This window comes from Loxodonta africana, chromosome 3 (assembly GCF_030014295.1).
Source record: "Loxodonta africana isolate mLoxAfr1 chromosome 3, mLoxAfr1.hap2, whole genome shotgun sequence".
Taxonomy (NCBI): Eukaryota; Metazoa; Chordata; class Mammalia; order Proboscidea; family Elephantidae; genus Loxodonta; species Loxodonta africana.
The window spans coordinates 206,837,513-206,865,130 of NC_087344.1; the positions used below are offsets into that span (position 1 = coordinate 206,837,513).

At 37.9% G+C, this 27,618-nt stretch overlaps 1 protein-coding gene across 5 annotated transcripts in view; it reads right to left on the reverse strand.

Moving 5' to 3' along the window:
• Window positions 1-27,618, reverse strand: part of SUCO (SUN domain containing ossification factor) — a 138,215-nt gene that overhangs the window by 33,391 nt on the left and 77,206 nt on the right. For all 5 annotated transcript variants that reach the window (XM_010594944.3, XM_010594941.3, XM_010594942.3 and 2 more), the window contains 6 exons: window positions 27,387-27,478; window positions 26,272-26,337; window positions 14,486-14,554; window positions 13,770-13,860; window positions 9,819-10,982; window positions 8,484-8,571 (listed from right to left, as the gene is read on the reverse strand). In XM_010594944.3, the coding sequence (XP_010593246.1) occupies window positions 8,484-8,571; window positions 9,819-10,982; window positions 13,770-13,860; window positions 14,486-14,554; window positions 26,272-26,337; window positions 27,387-27,478 (1,570 nt within the window). The remainder of the gene's footprint in view (window positions 1-8,483; window positions 8,572-9,818; window positions 10,983-13,769; window positions 13,861-14,485; window positions 14,555-26,271; window positions 26,338-27,386; window positions 27,479-27,618) is intronic.

The following is a 27,618-nucleotide window of genomic DNA, read 5'->3' on the forward strand; positions in this document are numbered from 1 at the left end:
TTATCTCAAAATTAAAAGCTAAAAATACAATGAGCTACCATCTCACCCCAACAAGGCTAGCATTAATCCAAAAAACACAAAATAATAAATGTTGGCGAGGTTGTGGAGAGACTGAACACTTATACACTGCTGGTGGGAATGTAAAATGGTACAACCACTTTGGTAAAAGATTTGGCACTTCCTTAAATACCTAGAAATACAAGCACCACACGATCCAGCAATCCCACTCCTTGGAATACATCCTAGAGAAATAAGAGCTGGCACACGAACACATGCACATCCATGTTCACTACGGCACTGTTCACAATAGCAAAAAACATGGAAACAACCTAGGTGCCCATCAACAGATGAATGGATAAACAAATTATGGAATGTACACACAATGGAATACTACACAACAACAAAGAACAATGATAATCCGTGAAACACCTCACAACATGGATGAATCTGGAAGGCATTATGCTAAGTGAAATTAGACAGTCGCAAAAGGACAAATATATGGGACCACTATTGTAAGTTCTATTATAATATATTTTGATTGTAAGTTCTATTATAATATATATGGGACCACTATTATAAGTTCTACTCTGTCCTATAGGGTCGACTCAATGGCAGTGGGCAGTGGGTTTATTATAAGAAGTCAAGAAAAGGCTTAAACACAGAAGAAAGCATTCTTTGATGGTTACGAAGGTGGGGAGGGAGGGAAAGGGGAATTTGCTAACTAGATAGTAGACAAGAATCATCTTAGCTAAAGGGAAGGACAGCACACACTACAGGGGAAGTCAGCACAATTGGATTAAATCAAAAGCTAAGAAGTTTCCTGAATACAAACAATCACTTTGAGGGACAGAGTAGCAGGAGCTGGGGTCTCAAGGCCATGGTTTTGGGGGACACATCTAGGTCAAATGGCGTAACAAAGTTTATTAAGAAAATGTTCTGCATCCCACTTTGGAGAGTGGCGTCTAGGGTCTAAAAGCTTGTGAGAGGCTATCTAAGATGCATCAATTGGTTCCAACCCACTTGGAGTAAAGAATGAAGAATACCAAAGGAAAATATGAGCCCAAGAGATATAAACCAGAGTACTCCATCAGCCTGAGACCAGAAGAACTAAATGGTGCCTGGCTACCACCAATGACCACCCTGACACGGAACACAACAGACAGTCTGTGATGGAGCGGGAGAAAAGTACGGAGCAGAACTCAAGTTTACATAAAAAGACCAGACTTAATGGTCTGACTGAGACTGGAGGAATCCCTAAGTCATGGCCCCCAGATGCTCTGTTAACCCAGAACTAAAGCCATTCCAGAAGCCCACTCTTTAGGCAAAGGTTAGACTGAACTATAAAACATAAAATAATACTCGTGAAGAGTTGTGCTTCTTAGTTCAAGCAGATACACGAGACGAAATGGGTGGCTCCCGTCTGGAGGCAAGAGGAGAAGGCAGGAACGGACAGGAGGAGGTTGGAGGGACACAGGAAACCCAGGATGGAAAGGAAGACTGTGATGTCACATTATAGGGACTCCAACTAGTGTCACATAACAGTAAGTATATAATTTTTGTATAAGAAATTAACTTGAGCTGTAAACTTTCACTTAAAGCACAATAAAAAAGAAAGAAAAAAAAATTTAAATACACGTATACATCCACCCAACATCAGAAAACTACACATTCTTTTCCAATGCACATGGAACATTCTCCAGAATAGACCACATTTTAGGATAAAAAGCAATCCTCAATTAAATCCAAAACATTGAAATAATATAAAGCATTCTCTCAGATGACAATGCCATAAAAGTAGAAATCAATAACAGGAAGAATAAGGAAAAAAAAAATCAAATACATGGCAATTGAATACCACCTTGCTAAAAAAACAACTGGGTAATAGAAGAAATGAAAGAGGGAATAAAAAAATTCCTAGAATCAAATGAGAGTGAAAACACATCATGTCAAAAACTTTGGGACACAGCAAAGGCAATGCTCAGAGGTGAATTTCTAGCAATAAAGACACACATCAAAAAAGAACAGACCAAAATCAAAATGTTAGCCCTACAACCAAACAAATAGAGAACACCAAAAGAAGCCCACAGACACCCCGCCCCCCCCCCCCACAAAAAAGGAAATTACAGACTGGAGAAGAAATAAATGAAATACAGAATACCACCCACCCCCCCAAAATAGAATCAACAAGACCAAAAGTTGGTTCTTTGAAAAGGTCAACAAAATCGAGAAAGCATTGGTGAAAGCGACAGAAGAAACAAAGAAGAAGCAAATAATTCATGCAAGAAATTCGATGGGGAACGTTATCACAGACCCAACTGAAATAAAAAGGATCATAACAGAAAGCTATGAAAAACTGTACCCCAACAAATTTGAGAACCTAGAGGAAACGGACAAATTTCTAGAACCACACTACCTACCTAAACTAATACAAACTGAGATAGAAAATCTGAATAGACCCATAACAAGAGAAGAGATTGAAGAGCTAACAAAAACCCCCAACAAAAACAGCCCTGGCCAGGACAGCTTCACTGGAGAGAAGAGCTCACACCAATACTACTCAAACTATTTCAGAACACAGAAAGGGAAGGATACTGCCAAATTCATTCTATGAAGCCAGCATAACCCTGATACCAAAGCCAGGCAGAGACACCACAAAAATAGAAAATTATAGATGAACAGCTCTCATGAATATAGATGTAAAAATTCTCAACAAAATTCTAGCCAATAACTGAACACTTTGAGGGCCAGCGTACCAGAGGCGGGGGTTTGGGGACCGTGGTTACAGGGGACATCAAGTCAATTGGCATAATAAAATCTATTAAGAAAACACTCTGCAACCCACTTGGGGGAGTGGTGTCTGGGGTCTTAAACGCTAGCAAATGGTCATCTAAGATGCAACAATTGGTCTCAACCCACCTAGAGCAAAGGAGAATGAAGAACACCAAAGACACAAGGTAACTATAAGCCCAAGAGACACAAAGGGCCATGTAAACCAGAGACTACATCAGCCTGAGACCAGAGGAACTAGATGGTGCCTGGCTACAACCGATGACTGCCCTGACAGGAAACGCCTGGCTACAACCGATGACTGCCCTGACAGGAAACACAACAGGGAACTCCTGAAGGAGGAGGAGAGCAGTGGGATGCAGACCCCCAAATTCTTGTAAAAAGACCAGTCTTATTGGTCTGACTGAGCCTGGAAGGACCCCAGAGGTCATGGTCCCCAGACCTTCTGTTAGCCTAAGACAGGAACCATTCCCAAAGCCAACTCTTCAGACAGGGATTGGACTGGAATATGGAATAGAAAATGATACTGGTGATGAGTGAGCACCTTAGATCAAGTAGACACATGGGACTATGTGGGCACCTCCTGTCTGGAGGGGAGATAAGAGGGCACAGGGGGTCAGAAGCTGGCCAAATGGACATGAAAATGGAGAGTGGAGGGAAGGATTGTGCTGTCTCATTAGAGGGAGAGCAACTAGGAGTGTATAGCAAGGTACATATAAATTTTTGTATGAGAGGCTGACTTGGTTTGTAAACTTTCAATTAAAGCACATTAAAAAAAAAAATTCTAGCCAACAGAATTCAGCATCATATTAAAAAATAATAACAATATACCACAACCAAGTGGGACTCAAACCAGCTATGCAAGGATGGTTCCACATTATTAGAAAATCAATGTAATCCATCAGATAAATAGAACAAAACATTATCATCTCAAACGACCCAGAAAAGGCATTTGATAATGTCCAACACCCATTCCTGATAAAAACTCTGAATAAAGTAGGAACAGAAGGGAAATGTCTCAACATAATTAAAGGGCATCTATATAAAACCAACAGCCAACATCATTCTCACTGGAGAGAGGCTGAAAGCATCTCTCCTGAGAAAGGGAACAAGGCAAGGATGCCCTTTATCACAACTCCTATTTAACATTGTGTTGGAAGTCCTAGCAAGGGCAGTAAGGCAAGAAAAAGAAATGAAGGGCATTCAAATTGGAAAGGAAGAAGTAAAACTATCCCCATTCACAGCTTCTACATGAAAACTACTGGAATTAATACGAAGATTCAGCAAAGTAGCAAGACATATAATCGACATACAAAAATCAGTTGGATTCCTGTATCAACAAAGAGAACTTAGAAAAGGAAATCAGAAAAGCAATACCATTTATAATAGCCCCTAAAAAGCAGCAATAAATCTAACCAGGGACATAAAAGACCCATACAAAGAAAACCACAAAACATACTGTAGTAAACCAAAAGAGACCTACATACATTGAAAAACACACCATGCTCATGGATAGGGAAACTTAAAGTTGTGAAAATGTCAGTTCTACCTAAAGTGATCTACAAATGTAATCTCAATCCAAATATCAATAGCATTCTTTAACAAGATATAAAACTAATCACCAACTTTATACGGAAAGGAAAGAGGCCCCAGATAAGCAAAGCATTATTGAAATAAAGAACAAAGTAGGACATCTTACACTACCTGATCTCAGAATCCACTACACAAAAATTGTAGTCAAAACAGCACGGCACCGATACAATGACGGACACATAGATTAATGGAGCAGAACTGAGACCGAAGACATAAATTCATCCACCTATGGTCAGCTGATCTTTGGCAAAGGGCCAAAGTCCATTAAATGGGGAAAAGAGTTTTTTAAACAAATGGTGCTGGCAAAACTGTAAAAAACTTAAAAAATGAAACAGAACACATATCTCAAACCATATACAAGAACTAACTCAAAATGGATCAAAGATCTAAATATAAATCCTAAAATGATAAAGATCATGGAAGAAAAAGTAAGAACAATGGTAGGGGTTCTAATACACAGCATAAAGACAATACAATGCACAAACATCAGAATAAAAACTAGATAACCGGGAGCTCCTAAAAATTAAACACTTATGTTCATCAAAAGACTTCACCAAAAAAGTAAAAAGAGAACCTACAGACTGGGAAAAAAAATTTTAGCTACCACGTATTCAACATGGGTCTAATGTCTAAAATCTATAAAATACTTCAACACCTCAACAACGAAAAGATAAAGAATCCCCCCCACCACCAAAAAAAAGAAAAAAAAAAGGTGAAGGATACAGGCAGACACTTCATCACCAAGGAAGATATTCAGGCAGCTGACAGACATGAGGTAATGCTCATGATCATTAGCCACTAGAGAAAAACAAATCAAAACTACAATGAGATACCATCTCACCCCAACATTACTGGCACTAATCCAAAAAACAGAAAATAACAAATGTTAGAGAGGTTGTGGGGAGCTTGGAACTCTTATGGACTGCTGGTGGGAATATAATATGGTACAAACACTATGGAAAACAATATGGCACCTTCTTAAAAAGCTAGAAATAGAAATACGTTAAGATCCAGCAGTCCCACTCCTAGGAACATATCCAGAGAAATAAAAGTTGTCACAAAAATAGACATATGCACACTCATGTTCACTGCAGCATTATTCACAATAGCAAAAACATGGAAATAACCTAAGTACTCATCAACAAACGAAGGGATAAACAAATCATGGTACATATGATGGAATACTACGCAACTACAAAGAACAATGATGAATCTGTTGAATACCTCACAACATGGATGAGATCTGGAGGGCATTACACTGAGTGAAATAAGTCAACTACAAAAGGACAAATATTGTATGAGATCACTAACACAAAAACTAAAGAAAAGGTTTACATACAGAAAAAAAAAATCTTTTACGGTTACAAAGGAGAAGATTATGGGGGAAGTGGGAAGTGAGCACTAACTAGATAGTAAATAGCACTAACTAGATAGGTGGTAAGTTTGGTGAGGGGAAAGACAACACACGATACAGGGGAAGTTCACACAATTCGACCAAGACTAAGTCATAGAAGCTTCCTAGACACACACATCCAAACAGGTTGAAGGACTGAGTTACTGGGGCTTAGAGCTGGGGACCATTGTCTCCGGGGACATCTATCTAGATCAACAGGCATAAAAAAGTTCATAGAGAAAATGTTCTACATTCTACTTTGGTGAGTAATGTCTGGTAACTTAAAATCTTGTGAGTGGGCACCCAAGAGATATCTATCGGTATCATCCCATCCAGAGCAAAGGAGAACAAAAAAACCAAAGGCCAAGGAAAATATCAGTCCAAGGACTAAGGGACCACATGAACCACAGCCTCCACCAGCATGAATCTAGAAGCTACCACCACTGACCGCTCTGACAGGGATCACAATAGAGAGTCCCAGGCAGGGCAGGAGAAAAATGTACAGCAAATTCAAATTCACAAAAAAAGACCAGACTTATTGGTCTGACAGAGACTAGATGAGCCCCCGAGACTACAGCCCCTGGACACCCTGCTAATTGATGCCACTCCTAGAGGCCACCTTTCAGCCAAAGTTTAGACAGGCCTATAAAACAAACAATAACACACATGAGGAACATGTTTCTTTGATCAATCAAGTATAGGAGACCGAATGGGCAACATCTGCCCAAAAGCAAAGATAAGAAGGCAGGAAGGGACAGGAACACTGGACAAATGGACCTGGGGAGCTCGGGGTGGTAAAGGCGAGAATGCTGACACAATGCGGGGATTGCAACCAATGTTACAGAACAATCTGTGTATAAATTTTTGAATGAGAAATTAATCTGTGCTGTAAACTTTCACCTAAAGCACAATAAAATTAAAAAATAAAAATTTTTATGAAAAAAATATATGTATACAAAACAAATGTTTTGTAAGATGATATTATGAACAAAGATTATATATACAAAGGAGAATGGAATGGTTGTAAATCAGGGAGGGGAGGATGGGAATGGGGTGCGTGGACAGAATGAGAAGGAGGGAGAGGTGAAGGCAGAAAGAAAGGAATTAGGGAGGAACTTTGTATGGAACAATCGCGATGTGCTGTGAACTGAAAGTAAGATACAACTAAACTCTACAACCTGAGCCTCCTCACTCACCCCACCTCACTATCCTCTACCACCAAATAACCTTTTAGAAAAGCTATAAATTTTTTTTATCCTGTTAACACTATAAAAACTCATTAACAAGCATCACATTTCAAGGTGCAATACTGAAGCCATTCCCTTAAAATCAGCAAGACAGAGATGGCAATTATCACCAGTCTTATTCCTCACAGTATAGCCCTAGCCAATGAGATAAGAGGGGAGTGGGGAAAGGGAATAAAATTGAGAAAATTCCAATCCACAATGACCAAAATTGACCTCATTTGCAGTCAGTAAGATTATATACCCAGAAAACCCCAAAAGAACTTAAGAGTTTACCACATAGAAATCAACTGCATTTCTACACACACGCCAAAAATATGAAAAATTTAAAACACTATTTAAAATAGCATAAGATTAAAAACCTAGCAATACATCTAATAAGATATGTAAAATATTTCTGAAGAATTTTTTTACTGAAAATATTAAAGACTTAGATGAGATACACCATTTTCAAACACATAAAGAATCAACATCTTTAGGATATCAGTTCTTCCAAAATTGATTGCTGCAACTCCAATCACAATCCCAAATACTTATACAGAAATAATCAAGCTCATTCTAAAACTAATATAGTAAAGCGAAAGATTAAAACTAGTCAAATGGCTTCTAAAGAACAACAATGGTTATGGGGGAGGGGGCTTGCCCTCCAACTTATCTAGACATGAGGCAATGATAAAATAACATGGTATGTGCAAAATGACAGACAAAAAGACTAAAGGAACAGAATAAAGACCAGGAAGTACACCTGTTCACATCTATCTGGGTTTCCGACATGTGACAGAGAGATGGCGGTGCAAAACGAGGAGGTGAGTACGGACTAGCAAATAAGCAGTGCTGGGACAAGTGATTACTCCTAAAGAAAACATTAAATCGGGTCCCTATACCTCACAAGAACTCCTAGGAATTAAAAAAGAGAGAGAGAAAACAAAACAAAAAAAAAGGGTTCTCTGAAACAAATGGAGTACTGAACAAAGAAATGTCAGGAGTCTGATCACAGCGGATATTCCAGGACAAAAAGCTTTTATAGTAGAAGCCAGAATTAGCCATCCCTGTCCATGTAACCCCCACAGCATCTCTACTGTATTATACAAAGGTATCATATTGTTTTGTTGTTGCTGTAATTATCTGCTCACATACATCTCTTTTATTCTACTAGGTTATGAATTTCCTTGAGGGTAAAAATCATATTTCTACTATTCTGTATCCCCAGCACCTAGCACATGCCCTTTACAATAAATGTCCATAGAAAAATGAATGAACAATGTTGAAGAAAATTTTCTCTAGAGGAGACACTGAAACTAACAGCTAGACAACTTTCCAAGCACGACATCAGAAAGCAGGTTTAATCATTAGCTATCAAAGAAAAAAATTAACCAAAAATAAAGTATTTGCCTCTCTTATCAGCGAGGCCCTACAAAATCCAATGGAAATTTATATTAAAAAAATAAGGCATGAAGATAACCAACCTGCTCCTCTGCTATTCTTGAAGTATTCTGAAGTTTTACTATTGTTTTATTGAAAGCTTTCTGCATTTCTTCCATTTGTTTTCGGTACCTGTGGAGCAAGAATTTATTTAAATTAGCTTTAGTTTCTTATTATTTCATTTAGTACTGGAAACACCATCCTGATTGTGATATATGAGACAAATCCACTTTTCTTTGAGGCCTGTGTGATGCAGGAAAACTTGCAAAGGCACAATAAAGAAGTCCCTTAAGGTTATTTCCTACCTCAACATCAATTCCATGCATCTTACTGCTTTCCAGGATTCTGTGTTTTCTGGGATTCCCTTAGGGCTGGAAGGAAGGGGGAAGGGGCGAGGGCAGGTATGAAGCAGCTAAGTGCATATGTGCGCACACACACACAATTTCCCAAGAAATGGTATGCATGAATCAGGAAGAAACCGCCTTCAGGATATCAATACTACCCTAATGGCATCTCATTAACAGCATTTCAATTTAGGAGAAGTAGAAGAAGGCATTGTGTTTCAGGAACTCTACACACTTGATGCCTCCTGTTCCCAGTTTACGCAGACTCACAGCGACCCTGTAGGACAAAACAGAGCTGCCCCACAGGCTTTCCAAGGAGTGGCTGGTGGGTCCACACTGCTGACCTTTGGGTTAGCAGCTGAGCTCTTAAGCACTGTGCCACCAGGGCTCCACTTAACGCCTAGGCGGTTGCCAACCGTTGATGGAAAAGCTCTAAGGACACTGAATACCTCAGTGATAACAAAGAATAACCAGGTTTAAAAATAGAGAGCTGTGCCTGGAGTCTTAACACACTAGCCCTGCCCCTGACTTATGAGCACAGAAGCACAAATTATCACAACTAGAACTGGGGTTATAGGACTTGTTTGAGTACAAATGTTGCCTAATCATCCAGGTCAGTCCAATCTAGTCTTCACTTGTCCAAACTCCTAAATGAAATCTGGTCAAGTTTTACTAAGAGCTGTAAGGTCTAGATACTGTAATTTTTCTCATGAGGCCTCTGAAAATTAAATTGTAAAAGTGGGTAAAGTTAAGCAACAGAAGAAAAGAGAAAGCGAGGATAGGTCATTCGAACTTGTTATTGGCCTAATAACAATAGCGTTGAGTCAGCTGAGGAGGCTCTACTTCAAAACTTAAAAAAAAAAAAAAGAAAATCAATTCTTTAAGTCATTGATCCAAGTAAATTTCTTCCTCTCTCCAGCTAAAGTTGTGCTTGCCATTATTATGAGATAATTAAATCCTCTCGGCCCATAGTCATGGATCATACTTAACTCACCAGGCAAAGTGTGCATTGTGCTAATTGATAATAAAGCCTACCTTTGGCTAAGCTCCTCCAGATAGCGACCACTGAGAGACATGTTAACTTCCAAGGCTTTAATCCGATTATTAAGTCTCATAAATACTGACTCCTTTTGGTTTGACCCATGTACAAGGTTTCCATTAGTATATCCTAGATCTGTAGAATTTTGTAATTCAGCATAAAAATCTGTAGCTGTCCTCTGTAACCCACTCGAACCAGGAATAGCCAAAAGGGCATCTTCTGGAGACTGCTCTTCCTCTTTCACTTCAGGTAATGAAGAAGAATCCACAACAGGAGTCAGTATTTGCTTTGGTGCGTCTGCTATGGTCATTTTGGCTTCCCCATCTTCACTGCCCGGCACAGTGGCTGTGTTTATAGGTGGCACTATTGTTTCAGATAGCTTCGTGATGATTTGCATGGAGTTTGTATCTTCTTTTACAATATTATCTGTTACTTCACTTAATTTACTTGTTTCATAGATGACAGGTGGCTTCTCTATAGAACTAGAACTCTCAGGTTTCTTTTCTGTTTTATTAGCAATCTCAACAGAACTCTCTTGGGGAATTATTTGTGATGGTGTATGTCCTGTTTCATGTTTAACAGACTCAGTTACTTCTATTTTAGATAATGTATTGATTTCTGGAGTAATATCCAATAGAAGAGACTGAGAAAGGGTTTGAGGATAGCTTGGTTCAAGTTCAATTGCATCGACAGTGTGATTAACCAAATCACTTTGTTGCATACTACTTAAGTCATCTAGAATAACAGTTTCAGCTTCCCTTTCCACACTCTTACTGTCCAATTCTCCACTCGGAGGTTCCACTGATGCTGTGGGAAGTAGTGACGGTGGCTGAGGTGACAGAATATAATCTTTTCCTTTTCTCACAGCGCTTCCGCTGCGTTGTCGATAAAGCGCCACTCTAGCTGAACACCATTTATATATGTATTCTGAAAAACTAGAAATACAACAAATTGTGGTCAGTTCACTGCAAAATATTTGTGTCTCTGACTCAAACCAAGGTGATGATTCATCTTCCTGTTCACCAGTGCCCAGAAGGGTCACTGTAGATGGACTTGCCTCCTCTTCTTCCTCTTGAACTAGTTGTACAATGGGACTCTCCTTTGGTGTATCTGGCGTTGATGGCTCTATTTCATGTATATGTACTCCAGTGGTTACAAACCTAGAAATATATATCATAGTTATAAATCACGTTAATTAGAAATCTAACGTTAAAATTATACTTAAGGAAAACATATGTCATACATAAGACAAAAGGAGGGCTGGAAGTACAGAAGAAACTCAAATCGTTTTTGAATGAATTTTTCCCCTTCAATATACTTTCATTATAAATACAAATAATGCTCAAAAATGGTAACAGAAAGGCCATTTATCAACTGACCAACCATCTGCTTCAAACCACCATATTTACCATATCAGATCTGCTTTTCTTTAATCTGTTCAAGAACTGTTTGTATGGTAATACTGCCATTCACTGAATGTGTATTATGCCTTTCCCCTCATAAATATCCACCAAATCTTTACAAGCCTCTCCACCCCTATACGTCAGAAACTGAGTTGCCCAAGGCTTTCAAGCCTCAGAGCTAGAACGAGAACCCAAGGTTCTAAACACTTATGAGTGCACTTGCGGTCGGACCATACAATTCAAAGGCAGCTAGATTTCCAGAAGATCATTTTCCTGTGGATAATTTCAGGACTCCAATACAACGTCAAACACACATGCGCACAGCACAAAGATTATATGTGTAGGGAGAGGAAACTCCAACACAACATCAAACACACACATGCGCACAGCACACAAGATTATTTGTGTAGGGAGAGGAAGTGTATCCCCTTCACCACAACAATCTTAATATCTTCTAGGCTAATTTTCTAAACACAAATATTTAACCACTTTAAGTAGAATCCTGACTTATAATAAATTAATAGTGTCACTAATTCAATCCCATCTTTGAGCTCTGGAGTGGGGGTGTAGTTTGCAGGACAGTATAGTAAATGGTAATGCCTGTGGTCCCTGACAAAATGATGATCATTTCCAGGTGCAGCCTTATAGCACAAAGGTGTAATTTGAATACCAAAAAAAAAAAAAAAAAGCTTCGTATACACATATTCCCACTCTGAAAAATTACTAAGGATGCCAGGAAACACCTTCAAACAAAGATTAATATCACAATAACAATGATTGAAGAAGGTAAGAAACAGACAATATCTAAACACTGGCTGTTATTTTGTTGACAGTGAAATAATAAACGGACAAAGCTAAAGTATCATTAGAAGGAATGTGTGTGTGTGTATACAGCCTTATCGTTTCTTATATATTAAGGAGGCATTTCTCTTATTATCTACGAAATAAATTATGACAGTAAAAAGGAGCAATGTCTGAAGAAGGGGAGGGGGGAAAACTAAATCAATCTGGTCATAAATGAGTTAGGTACCACATATATACATCTGATCAGAGCAATACTTGAAAAACAAAACAAACAAACAAAAAACTCTCAAACCTAGGAAAAGAAAAATAAGCTAGCATTCCATAATAACTTTAACTTGACACCCTATTATAGATTGCTTCATTTCTATTTTCTTCAAATGATTATTATACGATCACTAAAAAGAATTTAAGACAAACAGAAACATAAAGAAACATTAAGTTAAAAAGTAAATATGGAAAAATATTAAAAGCTAAACTCTAGTATAGAAAAGTAAAAACTGCTACCTAGCACGCTGTGATCATATTTTTCAACAAATATTTGTGTGTCTGTGTATAAAATGTAATTAGTTTCATTCAGTTTGAAAACTTAGAAACATCATGTGTTAACTAAAGAAGCTAGCTGCAGAGCTGGAAATAGCAACCCCAGTTCCATGTAATTAGAAACACTAAAAATGTCTCCATCTCCGAAAGATTTCTTAGGTCCTTCTAGGAATCAGTAACACATAGTGCTGTATTTTTTCTTGAATCACCCAATAAAATACCTTCAGTCACTTTCAGGATTAACACAGAAGAATACTCATTTGTCACCATAACCTTTAAAGCACAAAAATCTCATTTTTTAATTCATATGGTACTTAGGAAGTACAGTTCAAAGAATACCCACTGCAGAGCTCATCACATACTACCTTGAACCATCTCAGGTTCAAATATGTGATTCTCTTAAGCAGAGTTCTTCTGAATGAAAGGGTTTTCAAAGTTTTACGGGGTACATCTAATGAAATATAAATAAATTAAATCTATAACAACTATGCCCAATTACCCAAATCATTACCTGCTTATCTATTATAGATAACAAGTAGCAGGTACCCCAAAAAAGGTAATCTTGAGCCCAAAAAAATGAGAATATTTTATGTTACCTTCCTACACATGCCACTACCCCAAAGTGCCCCACTGCAAACTGGGGAAAGATCTACATAACTCAGTTTGAAAAATGGAACACCCTAAGAGTTTGCTGTATGACAAACATGTAATTTAAGAACCACTGCTCTAGCTGTTTCGGGAACCCCTGACAGCTATCTAGTCACACCACTGGTAGTTAATAAATGCTTTTAAGCTTGAACCTAATAACAACAGGCGTTTAAAATGTATCCTTAACCCTATGTCTGCAGAGTCAGGTCAATTACATGTGATGAGGAAAAGGCTCCACGTGGCGAATAATTCAAGTCATACACAATATCATAACAACAAAGGTCTGATCTGGAATAAAGTGGGGGTAATCTTACTTTTGCCTTAGGCAGTAAACAGAATGTGTGTTCCCAGCATCCACATATACTTATGGGAAGAAAAGCAACTCACAGGTGTTAGAAGTTGCCTCATATTGAATGACAGAATGCCTGCCTTATGAGTCAGAGCTTTCTAGAGAGAATCATTTCACCAGCAATCGCAAGGACCTTTTTCTGCACCAGCATATTTAGATCTCCATTTTAATATCACTGTATTTAACATCGCAATATAACTTACTCAGGTGATGGAACAGGAGTTGAACCAGGAGCTGATTCAGGCATTTTAGGTGCAGCTGTGACAGTGGCATTCTCAGATATACTTTTATTTCCTATTTTAAGAAAGACACCCACGTTGAGTTCAATTTTATAAAGCAGTACCATGAAAATATTTCTCTCTAACAAATTACTTTCTCAGGGGAGAAGGGGAAAAGTCAAATAGTGTAGCTAGTGCAGACTTTTAAAAAAACTAAATTAAGAACGTTTAGAAAAAGTCTATAAATTTACAAGGACTGCATACTCTTTCTAGCTTCTCACATAATTACACTAAGTCCAATGACTATGAATTTTGTGTACCTGAAAGACTTATTAAAGAGAATGAGAGGAAATATATGGCTCATTTTAAGTTTGAACTAATTAAGTATTTTTAATAACAAAAAAAGGCAAGACTTTTTTCTTGGTAGTGAAGTAAAATATACTGAAGTACCATTAGGGCATCAAAACCTCAGTGAAGAGATAAGGAGGAAAATAATTTTCTTCTACAGCAGGAAAGAGTCAACAAACGAATTTATGAGTTGCATATAAACAAGATCCTTTTTATAAAAAAAAGAACTTATGAAATTCAAATAAACAATGAATAATAGAAGAATCAAATGATTGGCTTATTGATTGATTTTTTCCACTAAAAAGACCTCTGGAGTATCAACTCTTTATAAGACTCATAAAATGATTTGGTACCTTCTGTCAGATCTTCAGTTTTTGCTCCCAGAATATTAGCGGCAATATTCACCATATTTAGAATGGCATCTAAAACAAAATTCAATCAGGTGAAAAAAAAAACAAAAAACACTTAAATATCCTCATGTAAATTAATATCAGTCAAAAAAACATTCATAATGGTCTTCTTGCATATATATATTTTTTACAAATTACCTTTCTAAATCCAACATAGGATACAAATACATTTCACCCAAAAAGTGTAAAGCATAAATCTGAATTTTTATGTTCACAGGTATTTTAAATTTAAATATGCTATTTTTTAATAAAGCTCCACGAATCTTTTACTCACTGTCTTTAGCATATTATAAAATTCAAGTCTAATTCAACATATAGCCTGTGCTGGGACAGGGAAGAAACGGTATGGCCAAAATTCATATTGTATAGAAAAGGCTGTCTTTCTTTAAAAATTTTCTAAGTTAAAAACAAAAATGCTTGAAGAAACAAAAGTTTTTCCTAAACAGTGATTATCACAGGTTAAAAAAAAAAAAAAAAAAGATTATCCAAAGAGAGGGACCCAAACTCATTGCCATCGAGTAGATTTTGACTCATAGTGACCCTATAGGACAGAGTAGAACTGCCCTGTAGGATTTCCAAGGTTATAATATTTACAGAAGCTGACTGCCACATCCTTTCTCCTGAGAAGTGGCTGGTGGGTTCAAACTGCTGACATTTTGGTTAGCAACCAATTACTTTAACCACTGAGCCACCAGGGCTCCTTTATACTTACTTGTTTGGCAGCTGAACTCTTAACCACTGCACCACCTGGGCACCATACTTATCGGTAGCACGGTTAAATGCCAAAGTGAAACTGCATAGAATCATTTCTCAGATGACTTTTAAAAACACATTGGTGAAGACAGCAATGCTTCGTGGATTATACAGCGCACACATTCTTCTGTGAATAACTGTGTGAGGATGGCCATAAACCCACTGAGAGCCCACTGCCGTCGAGTCGATTCCGACTCACAGCGACCCCACAGGGTTTCCGAGGCTGTAAATCTCTGTGGAAGCAGACTGCCACATCCTTCTCCCATAGAGCCACTGGTAGTTTTGAACTGCCAACCCTTTGGTTAGCAGTTGATCACTTTAAGGATGGTCATGGGGCAGATTAATTAAAAGTCAAAGTCATAAAACTCTAAATGTTGTAGATAGAGCAATTTGCATACTTGCTAATAAATCTACCTCTCCTTCCAAGGAAGATAGCTGGATGATGACTAAAAGTGTTACAAACTTCCATGTCTATGTAAGTAGCCAAAGAAACATGAGAACCACAAATACAGCAGAGCTCCATAAAAAGCTGGTGGTGGTAACAAGGTAGCTTCCTTCCAGTAATGTGATGCAATTACAAAGGACGTTAATTACAAGGAATTCCATTCCCAACCTAATCTCAGAAATTCTACTACAATTAATTCTTCAGTATCAGGTAATTCTCAAAATACCAAGATCTGTCAGATGCTACATAGGTATTTACATCTCAGACTATTCTCATGAAAGATCCATAGGATTTTCATCACACTTCCAACGGAAAACCAAAACCAAGAAAACCAAACCCATTGCTGTCGAGCTGATTCCGACTCATAGCGACCCTACAGGACAGAGAACTGCCCCATGCAGTTTCCAAGGAGCGCCTACTGGGTTTGAACTGCTGACTTCTTGGCTGGTGGCTGCAGCTCTTAACCACTACGCCATCAAGGTTTCCCCATGGAAAAAAAGAGATGTGAAAAGTAGGAAAGGATCTGAGGAGGAAAAGGTAGGACATTAAGAAGGCTGGAATCTGATACACAAACCAGACAAAGACACCACAAGAAAAGAAAACTAAAGGTCAGTATCTCTTATGAATATAGATGCAAATATCTTCAACAGACTACTAGCAAACAGAATCCAACAGTATATTAAAAGAGTCATACACCATGAGCAAGTGGGATTTATTCTAGGAATGCATGGGTGGTTCAACATTAGAAAATCAATCAATGTAATACACCACATCAACAGAACAAAGGAAAAGAAACACATGATCATCTCTATGGATGCAGAAAAAGCATCTGATAAAATCCAACACCCTTTCTTGATGAAAACTCTAAAGAAGACTGGACTAGAGGGGAAATTCCTCAATATGATTCAGGACATATACGAAAAGCCAAAAGCCAACATTATACTTAATGAAGAAAGACTGGGAGCTTTTCCCTTGAAATTGGGAGTAAGACGAGGGTGACTGCTCTTACCATTTCCATTCTATATTGTAGTAGAAGTCCTAGCAAGAGTAATAAAGTAATAAATAAACAGATAGATAAATGAATGAATGAATGAATGGTATCCAGATTGGAAAAGATGTAAAATTATCTCTGTTCACAGATGACATGATCTCATATATATATAGAAAATCCCAAACAGTCCACAAGAAAACTTCTAGAGCTAACAGAGGAATTTAGCAAAGTTTCCAGGTACAAGGTAAACAAACAAAAATCAGTTGAGTTTCTATACACCAGTAATGAGATGCCTGAAAAGGAAATTAGGGAAACAATCCCATTAAAAAATAGCATCTAAGAAAATAAATAAATAAATAAATGTTTTATTTATTTATTTTTATTTAAATGGCATCTAAGAAAATAAAATACCTAGGAATAAATCTAACCAGGGACATGAAGGACTTATACAATGAAAACTATAACACACTGCTGTAAGAGATTAAAGAAGACTTAAATAAATGGAAAAATCTCCCATGTTCATGGACTGGAAGACTTAACATTGTTAAGATGTTAATACTACCCAAAGTGATCTACAGATTCAATGCAACCTGAATCAAAATTCCAACAGCCTTCTTTGCAGAAATAGAAAAACCAATCCTCAACTTTATATGGAATGGCAAGGGGCCCCGAAAAATCGCATAGCTAACACAATGTTGAAAGAAAAGAACAAAGTAGACGGACTCACACCTCCTGATTTTAAAAAATATACTTTGGCTGCTAACCAAAAATGTCCACGGTTCAAATCCACCAGCCACTCCTTGGAAACCCTAAGGGGCAGTTCTACTCTGTCCTATATTCCATTGAGTCAGAATCAACTCAATGGCAACAGGTTTAGTTTTTTACAGAGCTACAGTATAATCAGAACAGCCTGGCACTGGTATCACAATAGACACACAGACCAGTGGAAAAGAACTGAGAGTTCAGAAATTAACCCACACATACACAGTTGACTGATTTTTGAAAAGGGTGCCAAGTCCATTCTAGGGGGAAAGAAAAGTCCCTTTAATAAATGGTGCTAGGAAAATTGAATTTCCACAAGCAGAAAATGAAACAGGATCCATGCCTCACACTAGACACAAAAACAAATGAAAAATGGATTAAGAACCTAAATGAGCAAAGTAAAACCATAAAACTCTTAAAAGAACAGGCAGGGGCAATGCTGTCAGGCCTAGCTTTCAACAATGGATTACCTAATATAATAACAAACGCATAAACAGCAAAAGATAAAATAAATGAGACCTCATAAAAAATTAAAAACTTTTGTTTATCAAAAGACTTCACCAAAAAAGTGAAAAGACAAGCTACCAACTAGGAGAATATCTTTAGAAAACATATATCCAATAAGAATCTAATAGCCAAAATATATGTAAAACTTCAACAACTAATTAACAAAAAGACAATTAACTCAATCATAAAATGGGCAAAGAACTTGAATAGACATCTCATCAAAGAGGACAATTAAATGGCCACCAAAAGCACGAAAAGATACACAACGTCAATACCCATCAGAAAGATGCAAATCAAAGCCACCATGAGATGCCATTTCACTCCCACTAGGATGGTTAAAATAAAAAATAAACAAACAGAAAATAACAAATGTTGGTGAGGATGTGGGGAAATTGGAACCCTTATCCACAGCTGGTGGGAATGCAAAATGGTACAGCCACTGTGGAAAACAATGTGGTAGCTCCTCAAAAAACTAAAAACAGAACTACCATATGACCCAGCAATTCCACTCCTAGGTATATACCCAGAAGGCTTGAAAGCAGAGGCTCAGAAAGAGACTTATACACCAGTGTTCACTGCAGCACTATTCACAATGGCCGAAAGGTACAAACAACCTAAATGCCCACCACCACAAGAATGAATAAACAAAATGTGGTACATACATACGATGGAATACTATTCAGTAAGCAGGAGAAATGAAGTCTTGATGCATGCTACAGTATGCATGGAGCTTGAAGACATTATGATGAGTGAAATAAGCCGATCACAAAAGGACAAATACTGTATGGCCTCACTTACACAAAAAGACAAGAAAAGGCAAATGCACAGAGGACAAAGTTTATTAGTGGCTACCAGGGGCAGGAGGGAGGGGGGAAAGATGGGTTAACAGCAATGGTAAAAATCGAACTGATTAAGGGTAGGGTTGCACAGCTGATTATTGGAATTGCTGTCAATAAACTGTATACCTATAAAAAGTTGAACTGGCAAAAATTCTGTGATAGATATACTTATGACAACAACAACAAAAACAGCAGCTGCTAGGCTGCTTATGTATAACCAAATACCTCGTGGGATTTGGTTCTTTGGTTTGGAGGTTTAGGATCATGGGGTTTCATGGGAAATCCCAGTTAATTGGCCTAATAACATGCGTAGTGCTTCTGTTCTACTTCTAGTTCGCTGTGTAGTGCCTGGGGTCTTAAAACCTTGCAAGCAGCCATCCAAGACACAACAATTGGTCTCTATCCATCTGGAGCAACAGAGGAAGAAGGAGAGTCAGGAATAGGAGGATATGGAATGTGTGGCTAACTGCCTCCATGAAACAGCTGCCTCCTTTGCCATAAGACCAGAAGAACTGGATGGTGCCTGCCTACCATTACTGAACATTTTGATCAAATATTCCATAAAATAATCCTGATCAAAAAGGGGGAAATGCAGAACAGAATTTCAAATTCTCATGGAATCCAGACTTTCTGGAGCCATGCAGGGCATATGAGCCCCTGAAACTATTGCCCTGGGATAATCTTTAAACCTTAAACAAAAAATACCCCTGAAGTCATCTTAAAACCAAACAATCATTTAGCTTAACTAGTAAAAAAGATCTGCCTTGAGCATTATGCTCTTTTAAGAACTATCTATGTGGATCAAATTGAAAACAGCATCTTGAAAAATTAGATAGGAACATTAGCTGGCAGTAAGTTTATGTTAATGGAGGAGGAACAACTCAGAAAAGGAACAACTGAGAACAGTTGCACAGCTCAAAGAATATAATCACTGTTACTAAATTATACATGTAGTAACTGCTGAAATGATGTATGTTTTGCTGAGTAGTCTCAACAACAAACAAAATTCAGAAGAAAAAAAAAAAAACCGGAGCTCATGGGACAACCAGAGTGGGATTAATAAGAACGTTGACACATTGTAAAAAAATGTAATCAATGTCACTGAATAATTCGTGGACTTGAATCTAACTTTTCAATAAGCAGCCAAGCGATTAACCACATGTGCCACCTCGAACCTAAATTTTAATACTGTTGTTAGGTGCCATCAAGTCAGTTCCAGCTCATAGCAACTCTATATACTCTACCTATATACACTGCTTGGTCCTGCATTATCCTCATAATCATGGTTATGCTTGAGTCCACTGTTGCAGCCAGTGTCAATCACACTGCCCGGTCCTACACTATCCTCACAACCATTGTTATGCGTGAGCCCACTGTTAACAGCCACTGTGTCAATCCATGTCATTGAGGATCTTCCTCGTTTTCTGCTGACCCTCTACTTTACCAAGCATAATCTCCTTCTCCAGGGACTGGTCCCTCCTGATAACATGTCCAAAGGACGTGAGACTTAAGTCTCACCATCCTCACTTCCAAGGAGAACTCTGTATTTATTCCAAGACAGATTTGTTCATTCTTCTGGCAGTCCATGGTATATTCAATATTCTTTGCCAACACCATTATTCAAAGTCATCGATTCTTTGGTCCTCCTTAGTGACTGTCCGGCTTTCACATGCACATGAGGTGATTGAAAACACCATGGCTTGGGTCAGGCACCACCTTAATCCTTAAAGTGACGTCTTCACTTTTTAACACTTTAAAGAAGTCTTTTGTGGCAGATTTGCCCAATGCAATGCATCATTTGATTTTCTAACTGCTGTTTCCATGGGCGTTGATTGTGGATCCAAGGAAAATGAAATCTTTGACAACTTCAATCTTTTCTCTGTTTATCATGATGTTGCTTACTGGTTCAGTTGGGAGGATATTTGTTTTATGTTGAGGTGCAATCCATAGTGAAGACTGTGTTCTTTGATCTTCAGCTGTTAAGTGCTTCAAGTCCTCTTCACTTTCAGCAAGCAAGGTTGTGTCATTTGCATATCGCAGTTCGTTAATGAGTCTTCCTCCAATCCTGATGCCACGTTCTTCTTCGTACAGCCCAGCTTCTCAGACTATTTGCTCAGCATACAGACTGCATAAGTATGGTGAAAGGATACAACACTGACACACACTTTTCTTGACTTTAAGCCACGTAGTATTCCCTTGTTCTGTTCAAATTACTGCCTCTTGGTTTATGTACAGGTTCCTCATGAACGCAATTAAGTGTTCTGGAACTCCCATTCTTCGCAATGTTATACACAATTACTATGATCCACACAGTCAAATGCCTTTGCAAAGTCAATTTTTCTTGTGTGTGATATTGATATTGGAATGGGTACAAATACAGATCTCTTCCAGGCAGCTGGCCAGATAGCTGTCTTCCGAAATTCTTGGCATAGAAGAGCGAGCACCTCCAGCACTGCACATTTCATTATAATATTTTACTTTGTCTTCTAGAGCCACCCTTTGAAATCTTCTGTTCAGCTCTTTTACATCACCATTTCTTCCACTTGCTTTAGCTACTCGTTCAAGAGCAACATTCAGAGTCTCTTCTGACATCCATTTTGATCTTTTCTTTCTTTCCTGTCTTTTTAATGACCTTTCACTTTCTTCAGGGATGATGTCATTCTACAAACCTGTCTGGTCTTCGGTCATTAGTGTTTGATGCGTCAAATTTATTCTTCAGATGGACTCGAAATTCAGGTGGGATACACTCAAGGTCATATTTTGGGTCTCACGGACTTGTTCTAATTTTCAACTTCAACTTGCATATGAGCAATTGATGGTCTCTTTCAGCCGGCCCCTGGCCTTGTTCTGACTGATGATATTGAGCTTTTCCATCATCTCTTTCCACAGATTCAGTCGATTTGATTCCTGTGTATTCCATATGATGAGGCCCATGTGTATAAAAGAGTCGCTGTTTATGTTGTTGAAAAAAGGTACTTGCAATGAAGAAGTCGTTTGTCTTGCAAAATTCTATTATGTGATCTCCGGCATCATTTCCATCACCAAGGCCATATTTTCCAACTACCAATCCTTCTTTGTTTCCAACTTTTGCATTCCAATCACCAGTAATTATCAATGTGTCCACCACTGGTCTGTCAGTTTGTCATACTGTAGTGTCTTGTGTGTTGCTGTGATACTGGAAGCTTTGCCACTGGTATTTCAAATACCAGCAGGGTCACCCTTGGTGGATGGGTTTCAGCGCAGCTTCCAGACTAAGACGGACTAGGAAGAAGGACCTGGCAGTCTACTTCTGAAAACATTAGCCAGTGAAAACTTTATGCATAGCAGCAGAACACTGCCTGATAGAATGCCAGAAGATGAGTCCCTCAGGTTTGAAGGTACTCAGAATACGACTAGGGAAGAGCTGCCTCCTCAAAGTAGAGTTGGCCTTAAAGACTGGATGGAGTCAAGCTTTTGGGACCTACATTTGCTGATGTGGCACCACTCAAAGTGAGAGAAAACAGTGCAAACATCCATTAATAATTGGAATGTGGAATGTATGAAGTATGAATCTAGGAAAATTGGAAGTTGTCAAAAATGAAATGGTACACATAAAGATGGATATCCTAGGCATTAGTGAGCTGAAATGGACTAGTACTGGCCATTCTGAATCAGACAATCACATGATCTATTATGCCAGAAATGACAAATTGAAGAGGAATGGTGTCGCGTTCATCATCAAAGAGAACATTTCAAGATCTATCCTGAAGTACAACGCTGTCAATGATAGGATAATATCCATACACCTACAAGGAAGACCAGTTAATACGAGTATTATTCAAATTTGTGCACCAACCACTAAGGCCAAAGATGAAGAAACTAAAGATTTTTACCAACTTCTGCAGTCTGAATTTGATCAAACACGCAATCAAATTTTAATACTAGCAACTACAATAAACTATCTCCCCTTTTTTAAATATTGTTTATTATCATTTCAGGGGCTATTTAGTAACAAAATCAAAATTTGGCAAATTTCTACTTTCTTAGCCCATCTAACCTCTAAGAAAAAATTTTGCAAGGTTCAAAGAACACTGACATAGTGAATAGCTTGTTTTACTTTTTCCGCTTTTGAGAGAAAGCACCATTGTGAATAGTCATTTCTGACCATGTCTAGTGACATATATTGCTTATTACTACTAACTACTCAATCACAAAAAAGGAAAAAAGGGTTTTTAATAAGATTAAAATAACAGAATTCTATTTTGGAGATAATACATAAATACTGAAAGGAAAAAATTAATTAGGTTCAAAATAGGCAATTCTCAAGCTAATTTAGAAAGTAATGATGATCATAGTGAAACTCAGACATTCTAGTCTAAGAGATCAGCTCTTTGGCCTGATTCCACTCTATTAACTATTCTTTCTTAAAGTTATACCACCTTGGAGGTAGTAGCTAGAGCAAAAATAGTCTCAGAATCTCCAGAGAAGACTAAAAAAAGATCACAGGTATAGAGGCCAGCAATGTTAGGTCATGTCTACAAGTTTTATGATGATGAACTCTTACTACTCAGCTCCCACTGCCTCTCTTTCTCTGAAACTTTGAAGAGGAAGGGATCCTTTTAAAACCAGTCTCCCATGCTTAGCCTCAGGTGACACCCTCCACCCAACATGTCTCACTATACAAATTCTTTTGACACCTTGAACACTGGAAGGTAAATGAATTGCTCTTCCCAATAGCCATAAAAAGAGAAACAAATGACATGTCACCAAGAATTATACCTTCAAGGACAAAGATCTAAAAAGTAGGCTCTAAATAATGTTCTATGTCTAATTAAAATAGTACATTAGTCAGAAAAGTCATTACAAACAGAGATATCCTCCACTGAAATACAGCTAGGCTTTTAAAGGTGCCTAGGAGTTTTTTTGTTTTTTTTTTTAACAGGAGTTAATCCCATCACCTGTCAGTTTGCTGTACTGTGGTTGCCTGTAGGTTTCTGTGATGCTGGATGCTATGCCACTGGTATTTTAAATACCAAAAGGGTCATCCACGGTGGACAAGTTTCAGCAATGCTTCTAGACTAAGAATGATTAGGAAGAAAGGTCTGGAGAGCTACTTCTGAAAATTAGCCAATGAAAACCCGATGGGTCACAACAGAATACTGTTCAACATAGTGCCAGAAGATGAGACCCCTAGATTGGAAGGCACTCAACGTAACAGTAGCCACAGCAATGGACTCAAGCATACCAACAATAGTGAAGATGGCGCTGGACTAGGCAACATTTCATTCTGTTGTACATGGGGCCGCCATGAGTCGTGACAGCAGCTAACAACAACAACGGGAATTAATCACATAAGAAGATAGAAAAAGGACACCTAGAACGTCAGCAGTGGTTTTCTGTATCTCAAAGTACGGTAAGGCATGAGTTCCCTAAACTGCTCTCTACTTTTCAGTAACCACCAGAAGCTGGAGATATTTTAGTCTCGGGCTATTTCTGACATCAAAAAAATGATGCTTTCTCAGAGCCATTTCAGCATTATTCAGCTACCCAAGTGGTAGAAAGATGACTATTACTTTACAGAACTGTTTAATACAAATTTAAGGACATGAACAATATTAATACCCAGATAGATAAAATGGCATATTTCTTTCACACCAGTGAATAAGGCACTTGGTTTTTTTTTTTAATAATTTTTATTGTGCTTTAAGTGAAAGTTTACAAATCAAGTCAGTCTCTCACAGAAAAACTTATATACACCTTGCTACATACTCCCAATTACTCTCCCCCTAATGAGATAGCCTGCTCTCTCCCTCCACTCTCTCTTTTCGTGTCCATTTTGCCAGCTTCTAACCCCCTCTACCCTCTCATCTACCCTCCAGGCAGGAGATGCCAACATAGTCTCAAATGTCCACCTGATCCAAGAAGCTCACTCCTTACCAGCATCCCTCTCCAACCCATTGTCCAGTCGAATCCCTGTCTGAAGAGTTGGCTTTGGGAATGGTTCCTGTCCTGGGCCAACAGAAGGTCTGGGGGCCATGACCACCGGGGTCCTTCTAGACTCAGCCAGACCATTAAGTCTGGTCTTTTTATGAGAATTTAGGGTCTGTATCCCACTGCTTTCCTGGTCCCTCAAGGGCTCTCTGTTGTGTTCCCTGTGAGGGCAGTCAAGGGACTTGTTTTTATACCATGATCAATTACGTAGCTGGCATCCTATTTAAAAGTAAGAACTAACATATAAAAAGTCAGATGCCCAGCAATAAATACTGAGCTGATAGGTAAGGAAGTGAAATGTTACAGAAAACAATTCTCCTTACGGAGAGGTATTTTTAACACTTTTCTTCCCATCCCTTAAGAAGTCCACTGAAATTCACAGCCCTCTGTGAATGGGAAGAGGGAACGAAGAAAAGATGTAAAGAAAGAGAAGTGATTCTTAAGTCCATATAATGTGGCTATATGAAATACCAGGAGAAGAATATGCACTACTGGTCAGGCATTTTACAAAGCTATAAAATCAATGTGCACAGTGAGATTGGGTTTCAAGCAATTCAGTTCACTAAGAGCAGCAAGGAAAAAGCATAAGCAACAAGTGTTCAATCTTATTAACAAATTTATTTTTATTCAATTATTAATCTCCATATCAAGAGACAAACTCTGCCAATAAGTTTACATTCTTCAGGAATAACCAAAAAAATAAACAAACACATTAAAATATACAAGCACACACTCTAAGACTAAAAATAAAGCACCAGTGGGTAATGGTCTTGCCAAGAGACTCCTCACCTAGACTACCACTAGGTTTGCACACTAAGTTGGAATAACAACAAACTAAACCTCTAGTCATTGCTTACAAAGACTAAAATTCTTATTATTACTATTACTGTTTTGTTACTCATTATTATGGATAGAGATGGCCTTTATATTTTTTAATAGAAAGCTAACTGTATCTATAAATTCACAAATCCTCCCTTGCTAGGGCTGCACTGATGAAGACCATCCTTGAAACTATCATTCACACTCCTTTCCCGTGCAATGTATGATTACCCAGATGGTCCTACCCATGTGGTCTAAAAGTCCAAAAACCAAACCCAGTGCCATCAAGTCAATTTCGAGTCCATGACCTCTTCTATAATTCTTTCCTCAAGTAAATTCATATCCCTCATTTCTTAATTATAAGGCAGATTTTGCCTCAAAAATAGAGTGCTTAATTAAAATAGAAAAACCACCTTTACTATGCTTCTATTTTTCCCTCTCCTCTTTCTCTTCATCCTCTCTTCCTATTTTATTTCCATGGAAATATTTTCCAAAATCTCTGATTTCAAATGAATGTTCAAGATTGGAAGTGGGAACCTTCAAATTATACAAGATGCCCATGTATGTCAAAATGAAAAAGCTTAGAAACATTTTAATAGTAGACTACCCAATACCAATAACAGAAACATCCTAAAATACTTACTTGTAGCAGAACCAAGAAGATTTTTTGAGGATTTGTCCTCCCCAGTATTATAATCCAGTGGATAATCTGTTTAAACAGAAAATGAAAGTAATTATGCTAAGAGTGCTCTCCAATAATAACACTTTAAAAGATCCAATTATGTCCTTTCAAAGTCAGCTGGCATTTATATTTTATGATATTAATAAGGCATCTAAAACTTGTTCACAAAGAGACAATAAGATGCAGAAGCCATTTAACAGAAAGATGTAAATCAAGGAAAAGAATCCTGCTGCTTACCAAAACTTTAAACACATTACATGACGTATATATTCAAGCTTTCAATGCATTTTACCAACCTCTAGCAAATGGTTTCACACTGATGGGAAAACTAGGTTAGGGAAAATTTAGATTGGTCAAAACCAAAATAAGACATCTTAAAATAAAGACCTGATAAAGCAGAAATGGAGAGTGTTGTAAAATCTTCCCCTACACCTTCACACTCACAGGATTTTCTGAAAGTCTCAGCCCTCAATGAGCTTGTTCTTAGGTTCAGGGCAAAGCAAAGGAATTAATGCTCAATTCTCTTGATTTCAGTTACTTGTATGAGTTAACAGGCTTTTAAGCCTGGCATAAGGAAATAACCATATTTTACAGCACTGAATGCTATGAAAATGGGTTCCCAGTAACAAATCACTGATTGATAAACTTGGAACACAGCTAAATGCACAAAGTAAAGAATCATATTAAAAGACAGGTTTAAGAAAAAGCTGGGTTAAAAACAATAAATCAAACTAATGTCTAGAGATAATCACACTGATTTTTTAAATGACATATACTCACCCATTAATGTTAGAATTCATTAAAAAAGCAAAAGACTTACATAATAGTCACCTGTTTTAAAGTTACTTACCAGGAACCAAAAAAAAAAAAAACCACTGCTGTTAAGTCAATTCTGACTCATAACAACCCCACAAGACAGAGTAGAACTGCCCCATAGGGTTTCCCAGGCTGTAAATCTTTACTGAAGCAGACTGCCACGCCTTTCTCCCACAGAGCGGCTGGTGGGTTTGAACCGCTGACCTTCTGGCTAGCAGCCGAGCCTTTTAACCACTGCTGCCAGGGCTCCTTTTACTTACCATAGTCCTCATCAAATAGTTCTTGACGTTCCGACTGATACTGGGAATCAGCAATCTCCTCATATTCTTCCACCATGCTAGTACCAAATACCCTATTAACAATAATTTCATTTAAGACTTTCCAATCGAAACAGAATTCCTCTTTTCACACTAAATGATAAAACACTTGGGTCATGTTTTGGGGCACATTTAGTTTTTGGATTCCAAAATAATGACTGATCCTTATATTGCA